General features: G+C 33.7%; 1 protein-coding gene across 1 annotated transcript in view; it reads right to left on the bottom strand.

Annotated features, from left to right (window-relative positions):
* SS18L1 (SS18L1 subunit of BAF chromatin remodeling complex) overlaps positions 1-22,112 on the bottom strand; it is a 54,994-nt gene that overhangs the window by 20,634 nt on the left and 12,248 nt on the right. The window contains exons 2-8 of the mRNA XM_051976697.1: positions 13,684-13,760; positions 11,279-11,363; positions 7,983-8,127; positions 5,705-5,902; positions 4,884-5,048; positions 4,044-4,145; positions 1,494-1,586 (exon numbers count right to left, since the gene is read on the bottom strand). Of these exons, the coding sequence (XP_051832657.1) occupies positions 1,494-1,586; positions 4,044-4,145; positions 4,884-5,048; positions 5,705-5,902; positions 7,983-8,127; positions 11,279-11,363; positions 13,684-13,760 (865 nt within the window). The remainder of the gene's footprint in view (positions 1-1,493; positions 1,587-4,043; positions 4,146-4,883; positions 5,049-5,704; positions 5,903-7,982; positions 8,128-11,278; positions 11,364-13,683; positions 13,761-22,112) is intronic.

The raw sequence follows: 22,112 nt of genomic DNA, 5'->3' as shown, positions 1-22,112 counted from the left end.
TTGTTCTGAATATTTTAAAGAAAAAAAGTGGTCAGCCAGTTATTTTCTGGTAACATGTCAAGATATACATAGGACATCAACCAAATTGCAAAAAGCCTTGACCTTTTAGAATTTCCAGCTGTATTTCAATAATATAAAAATTGCAAAAATAATATTCTATGACATCATTGCCTAGTGCTGTTTAGCTCCATGGGAGAGGCCTTATTTAAATTTGAATTTCCCCCAATGCTTAAGAGAGCTCAAGTCAAAGAACATATGCTTAGTAAGTGTCTGTTAAATAAACAAATGAAAGAATGAATAATGTTAAATCTCCTGGAAACCTTTGATAATTTACTCCATTCAGATCAATTCTTGACTCTAGATTTGAGTGTTCGCACTGTAATATTTAAACACACACTTGTAGAAAAGTACATTTGTTATTTTGACTAGACTGTTGGCTTTCCCTCCACAATGTTTCTCGTTTTCATTTTGTTTTGGTTTTGTCAGTCTGGTCCTGTGATTTCTTTGGTATGGAAACCTCCCTCTGTGAACACAGATCAGCAAATCCATTACAACTTAAATGTTTTACAGAGTTGATTGGAGCACTGAGAATAACTATTTTCAGGGCACATATCCAACATGTCACAGGTGGAATTTGAACTTGGGTCTTTCTGATTTGGAGGCCAGTTTTCCATATATTTTATTACACTGCCTAAAATCTGACACCTGTCAGATTTTTGTGTGATTTGTGATATGTCACATAATTTCCCCTAATCTTAGTTTGTCATCTGTAAAATGGAAAGCACAAAGATATAACAACAACAACAATAATTTTATATTTATGTATTACATTTGTGACATGTGAACTTCTTTAGAATTACAAATTCTAAAACTAGCTCTTTACATAATTTTATTTTCATTCCACATTTATTATTTGTCTCCAACTCGCAAGATTGGGCCAAACCTCTGTTTTTTTATTTATTCTAATATTCTTTAGCTTCACTTTAAGATTAATGTTTAAGTATCTGATTTTATTTTCATTAGACATAAAGTAGATGTGATAGCCTGATGAATAATCTATGTATCAGGATTTCAGAAAATGTCTAGATCAATATAAAACTATGTAACAAATGTTTACTGGAAAGATATTTCCCTAAACTGCAATATTATAATTTATTAAATTATATAAAGTATTCCTCACTATTAACTTCTACGGATTTAGAACAGTGATTCTCAAAAGATGTGTAGATAACTAGCATGCTATGAATTTCACTAAGTGTACATGAAATTTTGGACTTTATGTTACTGCAGATAAATGAAAATATATAGATAACTTTACTTAATATAAACTTTATTACCCAGCACAAATAGTTCAAATGTTACTTCTCTTTGTGCTTAGCATAGTTCCTGGCAATCAATGAACACTCACTATATACATATTTATTGATTACTGAATATGGCTATTATACATGTGAATATCTGTCAGCCAAAAAAAAGTCAATTAGTTTTCTCACCTCCTTCATAGTAATGCTGAGTAGAATCCTCAAATGACCTATCATAGCTCTGTTCAGTGTAAGATGACTGCTGATATGCATAATCACCATGTCCTGAAATCAAAGGAACACAGAGACAAAATCAAAGTCGGGGAACACCTTTATGATGTGTATGGTCGTAGGGAATATAGAATGAGACATGCCCTGCATCATGTCCTGGTAAATACCATTTAGAAAGGCCAGCAACCCACATGATTTGTCATAGGACTCATAACTACTAGGGCCCCCAGAGAACTTCTAATCCAACTCCATTCTATAAATGGGGAAACTGAAGCTGAGATAGACTGAGTAAAATTTGTCCAAGTCATAAAGTTTGCAAGCAGCAGAACTAGGATTATAGATACATTACAAATAAACCTCACTATGATATGGTTCTCCTGGAACTAACTCATCCCTGGAACATCACTTTGCCTAAAACAAAAGTTTCTTTCCTCTTTGCCTTTCTTCCATCCTTTTCTTTATTTCTTCCTTCCTTCCCTACCTTTTCTCTTTCCTTTTTTCTTAATATTAGGCAAGATATAGTTATATGTTCTCATTTGAGAGCATATGATCTGCAAAGATGGACAGAAGCAGCTACACCCAGAGAAAGAACACTGGGAAATGAATATAAACTGTTTGCATTTTTGTTTTTCTTCCCGGGTTATTTATCACCTTCTGAATTCAATTATCCCTGTGCAACAAGAAAACTGTTTGGTTCTGCACACATATATTGTATCTAGGATATACTGTAACCCATTCAACATGTAAAGGACTGCTTGCCATCTGGGGAAGGGGTGGAGGGAGGGAGGGGAAAAATCGGAACAGAAGTGAATGCAAGGGATAATGATGTAAAAAATTACCCTGGCATGCGTTCTATCAATAAAAAGTTATAAAAAAAAAAAAAGAGAGTATATGATCTGACCTATGCTATATCTCAATCTGCTCAATGGTTTATTTTTCATACCCTAAATGCAACTTGTACTTTCCTGAATCTAAGTCTTTATTCATACCATTCCACTCTCCTGAAATATTCTTTCAATGTCTTCAGTCCTCCATTCTTGGAAAGGAAACTGAACCCACCTTCTAAGACCCAGATCAATTTTCCCCCTCTTTAAGTAGCATGTACCAATTCCCGCTAGCCTCTACCTAGTCTTCATCTTTTGAAGCTCTATAGAACTTTGTTTTGTGCCCCAATCTAATAATGCTTTGGGGTTTACTTATAAGTAAATGCGTCTTCCTGGCTAAGCTATATAAACTCCTGGAATACAGGAGTTTATATATGCTCAAATCTCACATATTATTATTATTCCATATCTTTGCCTCTCTCTTTCTTATACATAGTATATGTTCAATAAATACTTACTGAATGAATGCAAAGATGAGCCTTGTTATAACGGGATTCTGAAATGTTATCCCTCCTCAATTCTATCTCACAGAATCCCTCAAGCATAATCTCTTACAAGAAGCCTTTCCTGGTTCCCTCAAATGCTAATATCATCTTTCCTTAAACTAATTTGCATTTGTTTTATATTTACTCTTTATATACTGATATATATTCATGTTGTCACCCTCCCCCCCAACAAATGTAAATTCCTTGAGTGCAAGAACTATTACATTTTTGACTTTGTATCTCTAAGACTTACTACATTGTCTAGCACTTAGTAGGTGCTCAATAACTTTATGTTAATTGGTTGAGTCTACCACTTATAAAACAGGTTTTATGAAATAATAATTCTCCACATCCCTCTTCTGTATGGGACTTCACAATTTAAAAGAGATGCGATGAGGAGAACATGTAGGTTAAGAGAAACAGAAAAGAATGGTTAAGAACAAAAAGAAGGCCCCAGGAATAAAAGATACTGGATTATTTAGCCTAAAGAAGAGAAGATCAAAAGGTGATTTAATAGGAAGGAAAAGAACTTGAAAAAAAAATTAGTGGACTCTTATTAAATGCTGGCATAAGTTACCGAGTAAGGTTTTGGAATCTTCTGCCTTGGACAACGAGATTTATACACATTTTTCAAGAATATGTATCCATGCTTGGAGATGGGATGGTGAGACAACTGACATCTTACACCTTCCAACCCTACATTTCGAAGATTCTATACAGTGCCTTGGATGAAAAAGAAAATTAAAAGTCCTCAGATGAAACCAAGGGTGAGGGTACAGCACTAATGGGTTCAATTTAAATTCTGTCACTTTGGTAGCTCCTATTTCAAATTACAACAGAAATGGCCTAAGCTAATGGATTCATTCTAATCTACACTATCAGATGCATAACCAAATATCTAGCTCTTCTTGATCAAACCCAAGTCTGGTTTTCTGGATGGGTAGTCCTGTGGGTCAGAAATAAGATGTCATAGCAGAATCCTACATAAGAAAAAAACAAACAAACAAACAACAAAAGAAACTAAAATGGCCTGAATGCTATAAATTTCTCAGATCTTATATGTGTGCTGTAAGTCATTTACACATTTTTAAAAATTGCAGCAAGTTTTCAGTCCTCCCACCCCCTCTCCACAGGAAAGTTACCATCTGGATAATATTGCTGGTTCATTGGCTCAGATGCACCTTGACCATGGCTGTATTGCTCACTGTAATACTCTTCTTGTCCCATATACTGCTGAGAAGAACCTACAAAAGTCAGAGAAAACAAAATATGGTCAATTGTCTCTAAACCCAAGAATATGTCATCTAGTCTTATATTTCTAAATACCCGTGTATATATACATATATACTACTTAATCTATAATTACTGGATTTCAAGGATATATTGCTCTATATAAAAGAAAACACTGCTTTGATTTAAAAAAATATACTAAAATAAGATTGGTTTTTATAGCTCCCATAATGTGACAAAATCTAAAATAATAATATTTACTGGTATTCTCCAACTTGCCCCTGTAAAGGACCACATAAATCTTCTATTTGTCTCAACAGAATACTTTATCTAGGAACTCCCAATAACTCACCCAAATATTTAATCATGCAGTACTCAAAAACTCTCATTACTTCAACAGTGTACTTGAATAACCAACATTTTCTGCATTTCTCCTCTTGGCATTTTGTACTCTCAATTTATTTCCAGGCTTTTCAGTTATCTCACTAGACCAAAGTACAGATGGACTCCGCTCTAACTGCTAGTTACATAGAATTGTGAAATGGATCATGAACATCATTATTTTGCTAAAATTGACATGGAGTAATACAGAAAGAAAGCATTGATACATCATTAGAAGATTCAGCCCTCTTCACTTTTTCTATGTTCTTTCTTACACAATCTGTATTCCTTTTGCAGAACTGGGGAATGAATTATAGTCAGTGTGAAGAACCAAATTTGTGACTTTTTCTGGAAATATCTTTGGATTTTACCTTGCTGTGAAGGGCGGTATGGACCCATTGGTCGCTGACCCATCATGCTGCTTCCTTGGTTGCTTTGACTCATCATTGCAATAGAGGACTGTCCTTGGTAATGCTGGCTTCCACCTTGTGCAGAATTGTAATGGGATGTAGCTGCTTGCTGGTGCATCATGGAGACTACAGAACACATATAGAACACTTTCCTAAATGAGCCATCACAGTTATCTCCCTCTCATACCACACACATTCCTTAAAATGAAAATTATAACTGTTATAATGAATTCTTTCACTCTCTTCCTATTATTCCACACAAATGACTATGAAATTTATTAATTTCCCCCCTCAATATCCAAATTAAATTTCCTGCATACTAACCTGAACCAATATCCTACTACATGGTCAGATCACCCATCTTTTTCAGTCAGCTATTTTAAAACGTACCTACATTCAGAAAATAACAGAAAGCATGATTGTAGCAGGGTTACCAAAGGGGATCTTACACTGTATATAGAAATGTCACTATTCTAGTTCCTACTCCAGGCATTGAAGCCTTTAAGATTCATCTTTCAAATGAACACACTTTTTTCCTCTTGCCTTACTTTATATGGAGGCCTTGGTCTCATAAAAATTAAAACTGAGATGTTCTGCTGCTCACTGTAATTTTTCTGAAGCATTCTTAAGTGAATAGTATGCTATTTTATAAACATTGATCAGGACAAAATTTCACTTCTGTACAAAAAAAAAAATGTTCACTATCCCATGCTACATCCACATTAGACTACCAAAGAACTGCCTGTAGTCCAAAGTAAAGCAAGGGGAACAGGATGAATTACCTGGGTTGGACTGCATGTTGATATTGGTTCTAGATACATAATTCCCTATGGATCCTTGGCCCTGCATTGGCACATTTTGAGAAGCAGGCACAGTGTGGCTATACCCTGGTCCCGTCCCATGGCTGCTGACTGTCATGCTCATAGAAGTTGTTGGCATTGTGTTTTGTCCTGATTGCTGCATGGACACATGGTTAGGACCTATTTCAAAGAGGCAATAGCAAGAGTGATTTGTAGTTTGTAAAATGCTTTTTATAAATATTATACAACTATAGCTTTGGGTATTAGGACATGTATGCTTAAAGTTAAAGAAAAAAACTAACCTAATCACAACATAAAACATATATGAATCTTATAGTTACAAAGTACATACACTATTTTATTTAAACTTCATAAAAACCTTTTGAAATTGGTCATATATTATTTCCCACATTTTAGAGATTAAGAAACAGAGGATCAGATGAAGTAAACATTCTTATCCAAGGTCATAGAGAAAGTAGCAGAGTCAAGGTTGCTTTTGTTTAATGCTCTTCTACTACATACTCAGTAGAATCCTAAAAAGGCAATAAACCAAATGTCTCACAGAGGCCTGATATGCATTCTATTTACAATGCTAAATTAATATAACTTACTTTTTATTTACTCACACATCAACCTCTCAAACCCAAGCAAAGAATTATTTCCCAAAATTACCCTTGGATTTCTAGATTTCTAGTCACTCTTGAAAAATCATTTATAAAATACCTCTTCATTGATACAGATCATTGTCTGTTTTCCAGAATGTTTTTGGATTATTCTTCATCTCAGTCCCTTTTCTACCCTCATGACTATAACCTCTTTGCCCTATCTACTTCTCACCCTCTACATTCTTTCCCTTACTTCAGTCATATGTTTTCTGAGTAAGGTTTCATTCACATTTTTCTAATTATAAACTTGCAGTGACAATTTTTTAAAAAGGCTATTTTCCTGTCCTATACTTTACTAATGTAGTATGGACATACCATTCGGTAAGGGAGAGAATTTCCATGATTCTATTATCATCACCCCTCTCTCCTAAACACAAAAGCCAAATTAAGATAAATTCCATCATACCAAACAAGTATAAGATCAAGCAAGAAAAAGCTAAAATAAATAAGTATTATGTCTAAAGATGCAACAAAAGATAAGGCAGTGAGACCAATCAAAACTTAACAACTCTCTTCCTCCCCCTTCATTTTATTAATGGGATTTTCTCCTAACCAAATACTTAAATACCTACAATGAAAGGAGGTTACTTTGTTTTATGATACCGGAAACACTGCCAGGAGCGTTGAGCCCTGGGCTTTAGGACTTAATGTAAAAACTCTAGGTTTTTTTTTTTCAGTCTGATATGGATAAATGTTTGAAATTCTTAGAGAATAAAGGTTCCTATTTCATGGTTTCCTTCTTTATGAAGTTAGCAGCTTAATGTAGTTTTAGGAAAATAATTAAATGCTTGAACAATGTGAAATTAATTTTTAAGTCCAAATCCAAAGATTTTCAAGAATAATTATGGGAAGGAGAAGAGGGAAAAGGAAAAAAGGGTAAGGAAGAGGAAGAAGAGGACAACAACAAATGATGTGGAATCCAATGAATTAGGTGCCAAATTTGATTTTCCTAACTGTGACCTTAGTCAAGGCCCCTTACGGGGTTTAAATTTCCTTATTTGTAAAAGAAGAGGTATACATAGATAATTTATAAGGTCCCTTCCAGTTTTAAAGTCCACTATAACTCTATGTGGCCCTCAGCTATCTATTCTGAATAAATGAGAAAATGATATACTGCTTGCAAGGAAATAAAATTGTACTTTCAACTGTTATTAAATATTTCTTTATATCACAGATAAGATATTTTGTTTGCTTTTTACAAAAAGAATATATATCCTATATTTTGAAAAGGATCTTATATCTCTTCAAACAGTTGGAGAATTCAAGATAAATTATTTAATCTGAAGCTTTTCACCCACTCTTTGCATATTAAATTCTGGATAAATGTGTGCCTAGGAACAATTAACTATTATTTACATGTCCCCACATAAATATCTCTAATCTCTAAATTATATTTAGTCTTTTTGAAGGCAGTTTCTAAACTAACTGTAGCCATTTTGTGACTGCTTCAGTATGATTGATTAAATTCCCATAAGCCTGAAAGATGAGTTACCTTGTCTAAAAAAAACTCTATCCTCCAAGTATACTTTGCATTAATGATTTTGTTGCCAAGCAACTATTTTTTAAAAAGCACAAAAGGTTTTCTAAATGCTTACCATTGCTAATCTGACTCTGCATAAGAGAGGATGGTGGGAGGCCTGTTCCAATGGCATCACTGAGATTGCTCTGGGAATGGATAGATTGATTGGATCCACTCTGAGGCATTCCTCCTGGCCCAAGATTCATGTTTTGCGTTGGTGGCTACAAACATTCAAAAGAAGTTTAAGTTTATTATTAGAAGGATGCTATTAAAAAAAAAAAAAAGGACTGTGTTAGAATAAAACTTGTAGCTACATTCATTTTGATTTTTTTAACCTCATAAACTTCTGTGTAGAAGGAGTAACTGTTGAATGTATGTGTTCCAAAGATAAAAATGTGTATATGTATGAAATCTGTTTAGTCTCAAGTTCCAATATGCAAGAGATTACATAAAATAATACATTTAATATTAAATGTGTAGAAACTGTATCATACACAGAAAATTCTAAAGTATGTATCAAGTTTATGAACATTTTGATACTTTTAACATCTACAAAAAGATGTTACATTCAAGCCAGTTTTTTGTATAATTTAGTGTGTCAAAAGATCCAGGACAATTTATACCGTTACTCCTTACACCAACCAAGATTTTAGGCCAACAGAAGATAATTTATCATGAGCTGACATGTCCTCCTCTTCCCCCATTCATAATCTGCTGGCCAACCTTGCAATTTTGAAGCAAACAGATTTTAAAGTATTATCAACAACAAAAGCAACATCATCGACAAGAGCAGCAGCAGCAGGATGTTGACTTGTCCCATGACTGTTTCTCTCTGAACTCCCATAAAAAAAAAAAAAATTTGAGAAGAAATTTTATTATTATCATCACTATCATCATCATTAATTTATATAATTATGTATTATATATATAAAATATATAATTATACATTGTTGTAACAATTATCAGGATAGCCAGATAATGAAGTGGATAGAACACTGGGCTTGGAATTAGAAAGACTTATCTTCATAAATTCAAATTATGGCCCTGGGCAAGTCACTTAAATTTTTGCTTCAGTTTCCTGGTCTAGAGAATGAGCTAGAAATAGAAAAATCATTATAGAATTTTTGCCAAAAAAACCTTAAGCAGGGTCATGAAGGGGACAAATTAAAATGATTCAACAATAGTAACTATGCTATAGAAAATATAATAAATGTTGTTAATAAATGTTGCTCTAATATTAAACTATTTTATACTGTTATACTATTGACTATTAAATATGTATTAGGTGTTGTGCTATAATTTGTAATTATAGTATATAATTATATTCATCATAAACTCCCACTAAAGTTCTAGTTTCATGGCTCATTGTAGAATACAGAGAATCTCAGGTTTTAGTTACGCCAGGAGAGCACTGTAAGTTTGGGGCATATATTCCTCAGTGAAAAAGTCTTTGAGCATAATATGCTCACTGATAAATAGCTATATACTGGTTCAAGGGCCAGCTTTGGGCAGTTAGACATTTGTTGGTCGCTGCTACTCTCAAAAAAATCTGCTAAGTTATAGAGGGCCTGTAGGCTACATTAAGGAATATTAATAAAATTACAAATCCTTTAATTATATGTATGATCATGATGATATGTCATAATATCATCATTAATAAATTCCTTATAGGCAAATAACAAATCTTATTTACCTTTCTTCCTTAGTACTTAGCATTGTGTTTATACATGTTGTCATTTCAGTCATTTTCAAGTAGTGTCAGATTCTTTGTGACCCCATTTGAGATTTTCTTAGTAAAGATACTGGACCAGTCTGCCATTTTCTTTGGCTTATTTTACCGATGGATTAAGGGTTAAGTGACTTGCCCAGGGTCACGTAGCTAGTAACTGTTTGAGATCAGATTTGAACTCATGAAGATGAGTCTTCCTGACTTTTCAGGCTTGGCACTCTAAGCTCTGGTCCACCTACCCACCCATGTTTGTACATAAAGCTTTAATAAATGTTCTAGAATTAATGAATAAGCCAGTTTAGAAAGAGTTCAACATCTTTTTGTACATAATATTTTAAATACCAAAGAAGAATAACTGGATTTAAATTTCTTCAGCTGAGAATGATATGAAAAACTGACACTTTTTAAAACATGAGGATTGATCCTCTATATTAGTCATTTGCATCAATCAACTAGACAATAAAAACTTTATAAATCTAAGGTATCTTAAGTAGTGGTAGAAATGTTCTTACATTGGAGATTTGAATAAGACAAGCGTTACATCCTTTGCATTCACCATCTCAGTTTATAGCATTTCTCTTATTCCTTTTCTTATTCCTTAACTGCCTCATCTCTAGCACTAATCATACAGAGAGGCTTAAATCAAAAATGAAATTTTAAAAGTGTTACTGTAAGGAAGGACTCAAAGGACTTCAGACAAACACCACCAAAGTAGGTTTAAAAATCAAAGTAAATTTAGCGTCTGATTTGTAAGATATATTCAGGAATCACAGAACTAACTTCCTGACTTTCTAAATGAAGGAATTATTTTTTGGGGGGAAATGGGGTCAAGTGACTTGCCTAGGTTTCACATAGCTAGGAAGTGTTTAGTGTCTGAGGTCACATTTGAACTCAGGTCCTCCTGACTCCAGGGCTGGTGCTGCCCATCTAGCTGCCCCTAGATGAAGGAATTCTTGAGAGCATGAGTTACCAGGTCTGTTTTCCCAATGGAGGAGCAAAAATAATGTCACATTTCAAAACCCTTTTTTCAAAATCACAAATCACAAACTTTGGTTTACAGCAACCCAATGAAGTAAGTAATACAGGTATTATCCCTATTTTATAAATGAGGAAACGGAGGCTCAGAGAAGTTATCTGATTTGGTGATGATAATTTCATTCCTATCACAATTCTAATACAGATTTTCTGACTTCAAAGTCCATCAGGTTTTCATTTTGACTATATGCCTCTCCATTCTCTCAAACAAAGCCAATATGGTGGAATCATAACTATTCAACACAAAGTGGAAGACCTAATAAGGACAAGTCTACTGGGAGCTAATTTTGAATCCTCAAGGGATAAATCCCCTATAAACTGCTGTCCCAGAATAGAGAAATCTGTCAAGGCAAAGTCTAAGTCATATTTTATATCTTCATTCCTTGAACTACCTTGATCACTTCCATACCAAGATAAGTCAGTGTAAAACCTTTGAAGATGAGAATACAGAAACAAGAAATGCAAAGGATGTGAAGATATTAATGAGCTATGATCTGCAATGGAGGGAGTGTCCACATTCATGAGACCAGGGATCCAATGACGTATTGGTAAGAATTAATGACCTTCTTCAGTGGGCATTATATATTCCTCTGGCTAGAAGTACTTACGGCAGGAAGCAATGACTGCATGTTCTGGTTAGAGTCTGCTATTGTTGCCAAATAAACCAAATTTCTGTGTAGTATTTGTTGGTACCTATGGGATAAAGGAACAAAATTATTCAGAGTCTGGAACCAATATTAAACATTCCCATTTAAATCAGCATGAAATTATCTTTTTGATATAACTGATATCTTAATGATATTATGTGAATATCAGTCAACCAATAAATATTTATTAAGTGTCTCTGAGTCACCAGAAAATAATATAAAAATTAAAAAGAAACAAATAAATAATCTGGCTGTTTCATTAAAGTCCCTTGGTTCTATCAACCACTAAGGCAGAATCAAAATGCTAGAAAATACTCAGGAAAGCATCAAACCCATAATACTCAGTCTGTACATTTTAGTTATATATCTGAAATGGCAATATTAAATAGAAAATATACTTTATAATGAAGTGACAAGCCCTCTCACACCAAAGGCAGAAAACAATAAATATGATGTCATAAAGACTCAAAGAAAAAGTTTAGCTGTGCCATAGTAGAAAATGCCAACATTTCTTTAGAAAGTAATGGGGGGAGGGGGGAGGAGCAGCAAGGTGGCACAGTGGATAGAGTATCAGCCCTGAAGTCAGGAGGACCTGAGTTCAAATATGACCTCAGGGACTTAAGACTGACTAGCTGTGTGACCCTGAGCAAGTCACTTAACCCCAATTGCCTCCGAAAAAAAAATAATTAAGGGAGAGGATTTTCTTTTAATGAGGAAAATGCTGTTTTGGGAAACCACAAATGTAATGGCAGCAATGTAGTTGAAAGAAAGTGTAAATTTGCAGAGTATATTCAATCTGATCTATCAAATTCTATTAACTTTTCTTGGTGAACTTTTTTTTTTTTGAACTTCAGAACTGTCCAAAACAAAATCTGGGAAGACAGTTGGATTTACATTCAAAAAGTTAGAAAGTACAGTTCTGAATATCCAAGGAGCAGACTGTAATAAATGCCTATAACCTAATCAATAGCAGTCCTAGATGACTTAATTTGGGAATGAACTAATCTCTGAAACTCCTTCCAGATCTTTCATTTTAAATAAAAATTACTAAAGCCAAGCTGAGCCTTTGGTGCTTATTGTCCCATTCAGGGTTAATAAGTTACTAGCTTTATGACCTTGGGCATGTCAGTTAAATCTTTCGGAGATTCAGTTTCCTAATGTGTAAAATAAAATTGAACCTACATTCCAGGATTGTTGGGAGGATTAAAGAGGTAGTATATGTAATATGCTATATAAATATCTATTATTAGCATTATTATTATCACTATTGCCTATGCTTAAAAGAAATTCTATTCAAACATAAGAAAGAGGCCTTTATGTTCATCATTATGGGTTTTTTGGAAGTTTATTTTTTTAAATTTTCTGTGGATATGTGTCAAGAAATGTCCTTTAAGTTGATTTCTCATATTACAGCACTTAATTTAATAATTATTGTTATTTAATATCTCACTTTATAGTTTACAAAGTACCTTCATCACTGTAATCCTATGAAGTAAGTTGTATAAATATAGAAACTGAGGCTCAAAGAAGTAATTTGCCCAATCTAATAGAGCTAAAACTTGAGTCCTCTTATTCCAAATCCAGTACTCCTTCTAAAACATATAATTCTTAAACCTAACCACCTATACTGAAAACAACTAGCAGCCAAAATGGGAATTTCCTAGGACTTAAGAATAACACAACTTTTGGCATAAAATAAAAGATTCTACAAAAACTAAGTGACAAGTTTGATATGCCAACCAAATGTCCTAAAATAAGTTGAAAGGAAAAATCCATTATTTATTTTCTGACACTTTGTATTAGACATTCAAAGTGCTGTATATATACAGAACATATTTTATATTATATATTTTTTATTATTATTTGTTTTTTATATTTTATATCATTTTTATATTAATTTAAATCTAGCAAAATATTTTTTATAAAAACTATTTATAATATTATAGACTTAAGAACTGGGAAGGTTTTTAGAGATCATTTAGTCTAATCTCTTTATTTTAGAAATTAGGCCCTTAAGGGTTAAGTGATTAAGAGCTCACAAAAAGTAGTCTAAACCTAGACTCAGAGTCTCTTATTCCAAGTCTGATCTCAGAATCTTAGGCCATTAGCCCGAAATTTAATAACTTTTTTTTTCTTACAGTAATTGTAAAAGAATCTATTCCATAGGCCATTTTTAATTTGAATTGAATACTACCACATCCAGAAGAAAGCAGAAAATATCTGTCTTGGTTAAAGCCTGTTAATCAAATTATATAGAGCCTTGTTAATTACCAAGTGTATTCTGTCACATATATGTTTCCTTTACCACTAAAAACAAAAGCAGCATTAGAAAGCAAGAATAACACTTCTATGGCATTATTACTTACTGAGTACATTCTGCAGTCTTGCCCTTACTCTGGTAGTCCATAATACACTGAATTAAGTGATGGTTTTCATCTAGCATCTGAATTTAAGAAAATAAAATAAACAAAGTTAAAATACAAAAATATCTTTGCATGGTTTCCAGTCCTTAAATATCCAGATTTTTGTTTTAGAATTTCTTAATATTTATGCAAGTTGATTCATTCATTTCACAAGTATTTGGTGAGTGTATATTCTTGGCATATTATGTGTATGATGCTACATTAGGCACAAAAGGGAAGACAACAAAAATAAAAGAAAGACATAGTTTCTGCCCTTAAAGAATTTGCAATTTACTTGGAAGGAAAAGACAGAGCATCCAGAGAACAAATACAAATATAATTAAAATTTTAAATTAAATTAATTTAATAATAAACATTAAAAACCTTTAACACTATCACTGACATATCATCACAGTATCATGAATAAGGACAGTTGCTACAAGATAGTTTTGAGTAAGACTTTGAAGGAAGTACAGAATTTAGACTAGTCAAAAGAAGGAGTGATGAAGTATATTTCTGTAACCATCAAAAATAGGCCTAATGTTTCAAGATGATATACAATGCCAGAGAGATCAGAATGAACATTCAAGGAGACATTTTCCTCAAAAAGAATGTTACAATATGAAGAAAGAACACAAGTTAGATTTATTTGCAGCATCAGAAATCTCAATAGAAAATGGAAGATTAAGACATGTTCTAACAATCTATAAGACTCGAATGTGGGCAGAGAAAGAAATGTTATGGGGAGGTCAATCAGTGTCATGGTGCTGAAACCCTTATGGGGTTTATAATCAAAATTATTTGATAAAATCTTGATAGGAATCACAAAGACCATATTTATAATTTATATGCTAATTACTAATGGTATTAGTGTTTCTATTTTGGTAGATGCTCAATAACTGTTTGTTGAATTGAAAATAAATTGAAAATATTTTTATTCATAGAATGTCATACATCAAATCTTAAAGAACCCTAAAACAAAATATGTTCAGTCTGGCAGCTGAAATATCACTGTGAAGAAATTTAATTTAGCAGGCAATAGGAACATGAATACATTACGTATCTTCAAAAGGAGTGAAAATGAAGAAACATAATACAACTTATAACAATGAAAAAATTTCTCCTTCCCTTCAACTCAAAAAAAAAAGAAAAATATTTTAATAGTTCAGCAATAGTTGCATATTCATTTTCTCTCCAAATTTTCATTCCTGTGGAAAAAAAGGCTATTTATTTGATTTAATTTAAGTGATAATAGCTCCTCAATGTAACTTAATTTAATTTACTTTAGGTGATGGCTAAATTTCAGACAATTTGAAAGTTATAAGATATTACAATTTCATTTAAATTCATTTAAAATTTTGAATACTTTTTGAACTTTTCATTCTTCTCAACCACTTGTAATATGGCTTCTGATCTTATCATTAAAATAAAACTGCTCTCTCTAAAGTTACCAATAATCTTTCAGTTGCAAAATTCAATTCCCTTTTCTCCATTATCTTTCTTCTTGATTTTTTTTTATTAACAACATTTGAAACAGTAAATTATTTCCTTCTACAAAACATTTTCATCTCTATGGACTTTCATGACATTGTTTCTCTCCTAGTTCTCCACCCACTCTTCTACCCATTGTTTCTTAGTTTTCTTTGCTAGACGATTCTTTGTATCCTATCCTTATCCTGGCTATGGCTCAGCACTATGAATATCAAGACAAAAATGAAACCATCTTTGCTCTTCTCTTTCTATATTTTATGTCATCGTGATTATCATTCATTTCTCAATGTTTCAACTATCATCTCTATGCAAATGATCATGTGTTTATAATTGCAAGGGACCTAAGAAGTAATCTTTTCTAACTTTCTCATTTTAAAAATGAGGAAAACTGAAGCTCTAAAAGTGACTTACACAAGATCATGGATATATTAAGTATTCAAGATGAACCCAGGTCCTCTGACTCCAGAGTCAGTGCTCTTTCCATTGTACCATGGAGATTTCCAGTCCTTGGCTTTCTCTTAAATTGCAGTCCTGTATCACTAATTGCCATTAGACTTTTCTACCTATATGTCCTACAAGACATGTCAAATTCAACATGTCCAAATGCTCTCCTTCTTAACTTGCCTATTTCTGTTTTAAGGTATTACCATATTTCTAATCATCCAAATTCACCATTTCACAACCCCTTCTTCTCCTTCATTTCTCATATCCAATCAGTTGCTAAGTCTTTCCCTCAATAACAGTGCATTTCATTCATCTCTCCATTCACACAGCCACCACCTTAGCTCAGGACAATTATTGATTGTCTAAATTATTGCAATAATATTCTAATTGATCTCTCTATCTCAAAGCACCCCTTCTTCAATGCATTCTCCATTTAATTGTCTAAATCCCAGCTTCTTAAAACTGTGGTTTGTGTTCTTACATAGGGTCTCATAACTGAATATGGGAGTCATGAAATTAATTGTTATTATCAGTAAATGTTTGATTTGCATACCTATTTTATATTCCTTTATATCCGGCATCATCTAAAAATTTCTCGTGTGAAAAGGGGTAGCGAGTGATAAAAGTTTAAGGGGCTCTGGAACTGATAGTCATAAAACATACATCCATTCATGTCATCCCCTACTCAAAAGAGCTCCTGTAGCTCTATTGCCTCTAGGATCAAATTTAAACTCTGTTTGGCTTTGAAGGCCTTTCACAAGCTGATCTCAGACTACTTTGCAGAAACCTATGAAGTATTTTCCTTCCCAAACTATGTTCTAAGCTAAATTGGCTTCCTTGCTGTTTCCTGTATATTCTACCTCCATTGCCTTTGCCCCAGCTTTGCCCCTTTCTTAGGATACATTTCTTCTTCCTCTCATAAAATCCTTCCTGCAGGAAGATTGTCCTGATATCTAATTGATGTTTTGTGTTTACTTATTTTGCCTATTTTACTATTCACAGAAAACAACCTAAAGGAAGACACTAACTTGTGAAAGTATATTATAGGCTCTGTAATATTGAGTAGATCAACTTGACTGGGTCACTGAATGCATAAAGGAAAATAATATGAGATTTTTTTTTCTGAGTTGCATTTTTTTAAAAGTATAAGTAATACCTGATATGAAACTCCCTCTATTAGACAGATTAGCAATTTGTTTATAACTTAAAAGTCTTAGAGACTTACCTGGTGGTACTGAGAAGTTAAGTACCTTTTCCACAGTCACAGAGTTAGTAACATCAGAGGAAAGACTTGAACTTTGTTTTTTCTTTAAGAACTGAGACCTCTTCTCACTATACTATGCTGCCTCTCAATATGTGATATGGGCTTTCTTGCCTTGCCATAAACCTCAGAATTATGAAGGTGCTTAAATTCCAGGGAAAGGAAAACAGGGAAAATTTTTGAGTGTGATACTGACATGGCTACCCAGATTTCTGAATAAATTAGATTATCCTAGCAGCAACATAAGAAAATATATTGGAATAGGGAGTTTTAATCATATTTTAAGTTAGTATTTAAATTTCTAAATTGGCATCAAAATAGAGGCAAACAAATATTTTATAAATCTGAAAGCTTTCTTTCTATGTGAACATTTTTTTTTTTTACATTTTTATTATTGCAAACATCCTGAAATAAAATCGTTCCAAGGGGGTAGCCCTGCTTAAAGGTTGGCGTGAGCCACTAGAGGGAGCTACAGCACCTACTCTTCAGTGGCCTGTTGGGAGGTTCAACTAGAATATGGATTTCCCACCTAAAGAAGAAGAAAACTGTCACAGAAACGCACATTTTCAGAGACTTTCTCAATATCAAGTGAAAGTAAGGGGAAAAAAAGTAGCTTGAAAACCATTTCTTCTCCACTTTACTCTGGCACTCCAATAAAATGTGAAAGTCCAATATGCAAATACTATAGAGGCTCTATTTTTTTCGGTGGTGGTGGTATACAGATCTGTGATTTTATCATTATTGGAACTCTCTAATGTAGAAACTATCCAGTGATGCAAATCAGCAACTACATCACCTGGAATTTATAATCCTTAGCAACTGCCTAAGGAATTTATAGATTAAGTGACTTGCCTTTGGTCATAACACTAATGCCTCAGAATATGAATCCAAATATTCCTGGCTCTAAAAGGACCTCACTATGCTACAGATCATGAAGAAATAATATATGTCTCTGTAAATATATTTACATTGTCTCAGATTTTAAATGTTTTAATTATAATGTAATTAAATATAATTAAATTTTAATTTCTTTTTAATTGCAGAGCAACTTTAGCTTTTGGAAGCACAAATATGGAAATTTCCCTTCATTCTAAAATACAAATTCACTTTCTTTTTAAAACATGTATATTGTGCTAGGCTTGAGACAATCAATTAACATATACTTATTGAACAAGTTATGCCAGAGATTGTATTCATTTAGGATACAATGATAATCTCAAAGGGCTTTCCAGTGGGTGAGAGTGAGAGGCTGACACATATATACAGAAGTAAGTGTATATAAAATAAATATACAGTAATTGGGTAGAAATGCAATAGAAGCTGAGGTGGAGATTTGTTAGGAAAGGATTCATGGAGATGATATTTAAACTGAGGGATTATATGAAGCAGAGTTGTGGAAGGAGTACAAATGAAAGGGACCTGAAATAAGGTGATGACTATGTGAGCAGAAAAAAAAATTGAAATTGATTAAATATGAGGAATGAGGGATTGAGGATGAATATGAGATTCTGAACATGGAGGAATAGAAGGCAGATATAGCCTTGACAAAAATAGGGAAATTGGAAAGAGGAGAGGGGTGTGTGTGTGTGTGTGTGTGTGTGTGTGTGTATGTGTGTGTGAGAGAGAGAGAGAGAGAGAGAGAGACAGAGACAGAGACAGAGAGAGACACACACACAGAGAGACAGAGAGAGAGAGAAAGAGAGAGAGAGAGAGAGAGAGAAAGAGAAGAGAAGAGAAGAGAAGAGAAGAGAAGAGAAGAGAAGAGAAGAGAAGAGAAGAGAAGAGAAGAGAAGAGAAGAGAGAGATGAATTCCACTTTTTCAATGTAAGGACTAATTTCATCTTTGACTAATTTTCTACAAACCTACAAGGAATTCCCTCACTTTAAAAAGCATAATGTGAAATTTGCATTATTGTCTGAGTAGCACAAAGAGAGTAACATCATGTAACATCATACTTCTTTTTTGGAGACTGCTATCTTTAAGACAGAAAGTCATTCAATCAATAAGCAGTCATTAGAGGCCTACTATGAAATGTTAGAGACACAAAGATAGAAAAAAGACTGTTCTTGCTCTCAGAGTTCACAGTCTAACAAGAGAGATAATATGTAAACAATTACATACAAATAAAATATATGTAGAATAAATTGGAGGTAACCAATAAAGAGAAGGCACAAATATTAAGAGGGCCCAGGAAAGGCTTTTTGTAGAAGATTAGATTTTAGTTGGGACTGAAAGGAAGCCAGGAGAGTAAAGAAGAAGTTATGAGGAAGAACCATAGAAAATGCCCAGAGACTGGAGATGGATTGTAATGTTCCAGAGAGGGCAGTATCTTCAAGCTCTACAGCATAGTGGGCCCTTTTAGAGCCAAGAACACTTGGGTACATGTTCTGAGGCCTTTGACATATTAGCTTTGTGACCAAAGGCAAGTCACTTAAACGTATAAATTCCCTAGGCAGCTGCTAAGTGTATAAATTCCAGGTGAGTTAATTGCTGACTTGCATCACTGGACAATAATGACAAAATCACAGATCTGAATAATACCACCACCATCATCAAATACAATCTCTATTGGTTCTGAATGATGGAGGAGTGGGGGTAAAGTAGATATTTATAATATGAGAAGACTGGAAAGGTGAGGAACAGTAGATTGTGAAAGGCTTTGAATATCAGAAGATTTTATAATGATCTTGGAAATTTTAGAGAGCAACTGAACAGAGTAAACTAAGTTTACTGAATAAAAAGAGGCAGGATAGGGTCAGATCTGTATTTTTAGAAAGGTTAATTTAACAGCTGAATAGAAGATGGATTGTAATGAGGAGAGACTTGTGTCAGGGAAACTCACCTGTAGATTATTCATCAGTCCAGGTGTGAGGTAATGAGTGCCTGACCCAATGTGATGGCAACATCAGAGGAAAAATGGGGGGAATAAATGAAAAATGTCATTAAGGTAAAATTGATAAGACTCAGCAACAGATTGGAGGGGATGTGTAGTGAGAGTGCAGAGTGAAGGATGATAACTAGGTTTCAATTCTGGATAACTGGGAGGATATGGTGCCCTTGACAGTTCAATTTTGAACATGTTGAGTGAGTTTAATGTTTATGGACACCTAAGGTTGAGATGTCTAATGGAGAGTTGGAAAGGTGAGTCTGAAGGTAAAAAGAGACATTAGAGTTGGATAAGAAAGAATAACATAGCTTAATGATAATAAAATCCTTTGAAGATAAGTTAGGATTCAGATGATGATTTAAGCCAATGGCCATTACCACTTTGTTAATCTGCAACAGAGTTGGTTGCACAAAATACTTTTCCAGAGAAAGATAGAAAAATACAGTAAACTGATTGTTCAGGAGAGTTGGAAAAATGGAGTGCTCTTGCTACTAGAAATTTGTGATTTCTAGGAATTACCATATATACAAAGGTAGACAACTCTTTCTTTTAAGGTGGCAAGGTAGCAATTCAGAGCTTTATATGAAATTTTAGGATTGAATACAAAAAATAATAAGCTACATTGATAATATAATTAAAAGTTAACATTCTGCCTCTAAAAGGCTCAAAAGTTTACAATATAAGGATACAAATGGGCAATCTAAGCAATTTGCACTACAGTCAATATAATAAAATGAATTAAAAAGTTAAAGAAAAAAATTACCAGTAAGACTGGTAAACCACTGGCACCATTCTTGCCCTATCTGGTCACCCTAATATGTAATGCTTTTGGACAAATTTCATAGATAAGAATACAATACAATATTATTGACTCTAGAACAATACTAAAAATAATTTGACCTATCTTTGATAATTATCCCACTTATATGCCTTTCATTCCCAAAACATTCTCTTTCATCTACACTTTTTAGAATCTTTAGTTCCTTTCAAAGCTCAGGAGGCTCAGTTCCTACATGAGGCTCTTTCTCATCTCCCCAAAATTAGTTTGTATACATTTTGCATATATGTCATATCCTTTCAGTACAATGTGTGTGCCCTGAGAACACTGACTATTGCTATTTTTTTCTTTTCTTCCTTCCTTTTTTTCTTTCATTCTTTTCTTCATCTTTATATCTTTAGTTCCTAGTGCTTTGTGCAAATGACTGGAGGGATGGACCTCAGAATGCTGAAGGAACAATATTATAAATCTCAAATAGCAATGTTTAAAGCTGAGGGGAAATTCTGGTTCTTTAAAGCTTGTGTTGTGGATAACAGAAGTTTAGCATTTTAGAAATACATAGACAAGTCTCACCTATGTCTCAATATTAATTTCTCTTTTAAAACACATCTTTCTTTTGATCTTGAAATACCCATCTTTCAGAATTCTACAGGCAATTAGTTACTAGAAAATAAAAGTGAATTTTTTTACTTAGTATTTTAAACACAGTGTGTCACCTCCAACTACTTGTACAGATGGTACCTTCTTTTATACCTTAAGAGATGGTCTTCATCAGTCACTATGACCAAAAGACTTCCCCACTGGTGACCACTATTTTGAAGATCTAAGCTTTGGAGCTTAGATCAATAATAGACACACAGGCAAATGCTTAGTTCATATTCAGAACATAATGGAAACACAGACTGCTGAATGGGATCTTGGTCCAATCTCTATATTTTACAGATATTGTCTTAGCCAAAGTGATACAGACAGTAGCTGTGGTGGAAATTAAATCCATGTGTTCCTGCCTCTGAGTCCAGTGCCCCATGCACTAGGCATGCTAAAACCTGCTGCTAGAAGCACCAAAAATAGTGCTGTAGATACTCGGCAGATATCAATTCACGAGAGGATTTTCTTGTAGGACCACAATTTGTGTTAAATTTACATGGAACACTGAGATGCAATTAAACTAGAAATAGCATATCCTTTGATTGAAACTAGGAAGGAAAGTTTAGAATCATCACCATGACTAATTGTCACCTGTCTTAATATACTTAATGGTATTTGAGTCTATCCAGAGTAAAATCACTCCACTATCCAGGAGGGAAATGGAGAGAAAGAGAGAGAGAGAGAGAGAGAGAGAGAGAGAGAGAGAGAGAGAGAGAGAGAGAGAGAGAGAGAGAGAGAGAGACACTGACTTTTCAGGCATGACAGAGAAGAGGAATTTGTCATGAATGAAAAGGTTCTGCTGTCTAAGGCACAAAAAGAGCCAGAAGGGGCCTCAATCTGTGACCAAATAACAGAAGGAGCATGAAATCTCTCTGGCCGACAG

Source organism: Antechinus flavipes, chromosome 2 (assembly GCF_016432865.1).
Source record: "Antechinus flavipes isolate AdamAnt ecotype Samford, QLD, Australia chromosome 2, AdamAnt_v2, whole genome shotgun sequence".
In the NCBI taxonomy this organism is placed as follows: Eukaryota; Metazoa; Chordata; class Mammalia; order Dasyuromorphia; family Dasyuridae; genus Antechinus; species Antechinus flavipes.
This window is presented reverse-complemented; position numbering and strand designations above follow the sequence as displayed.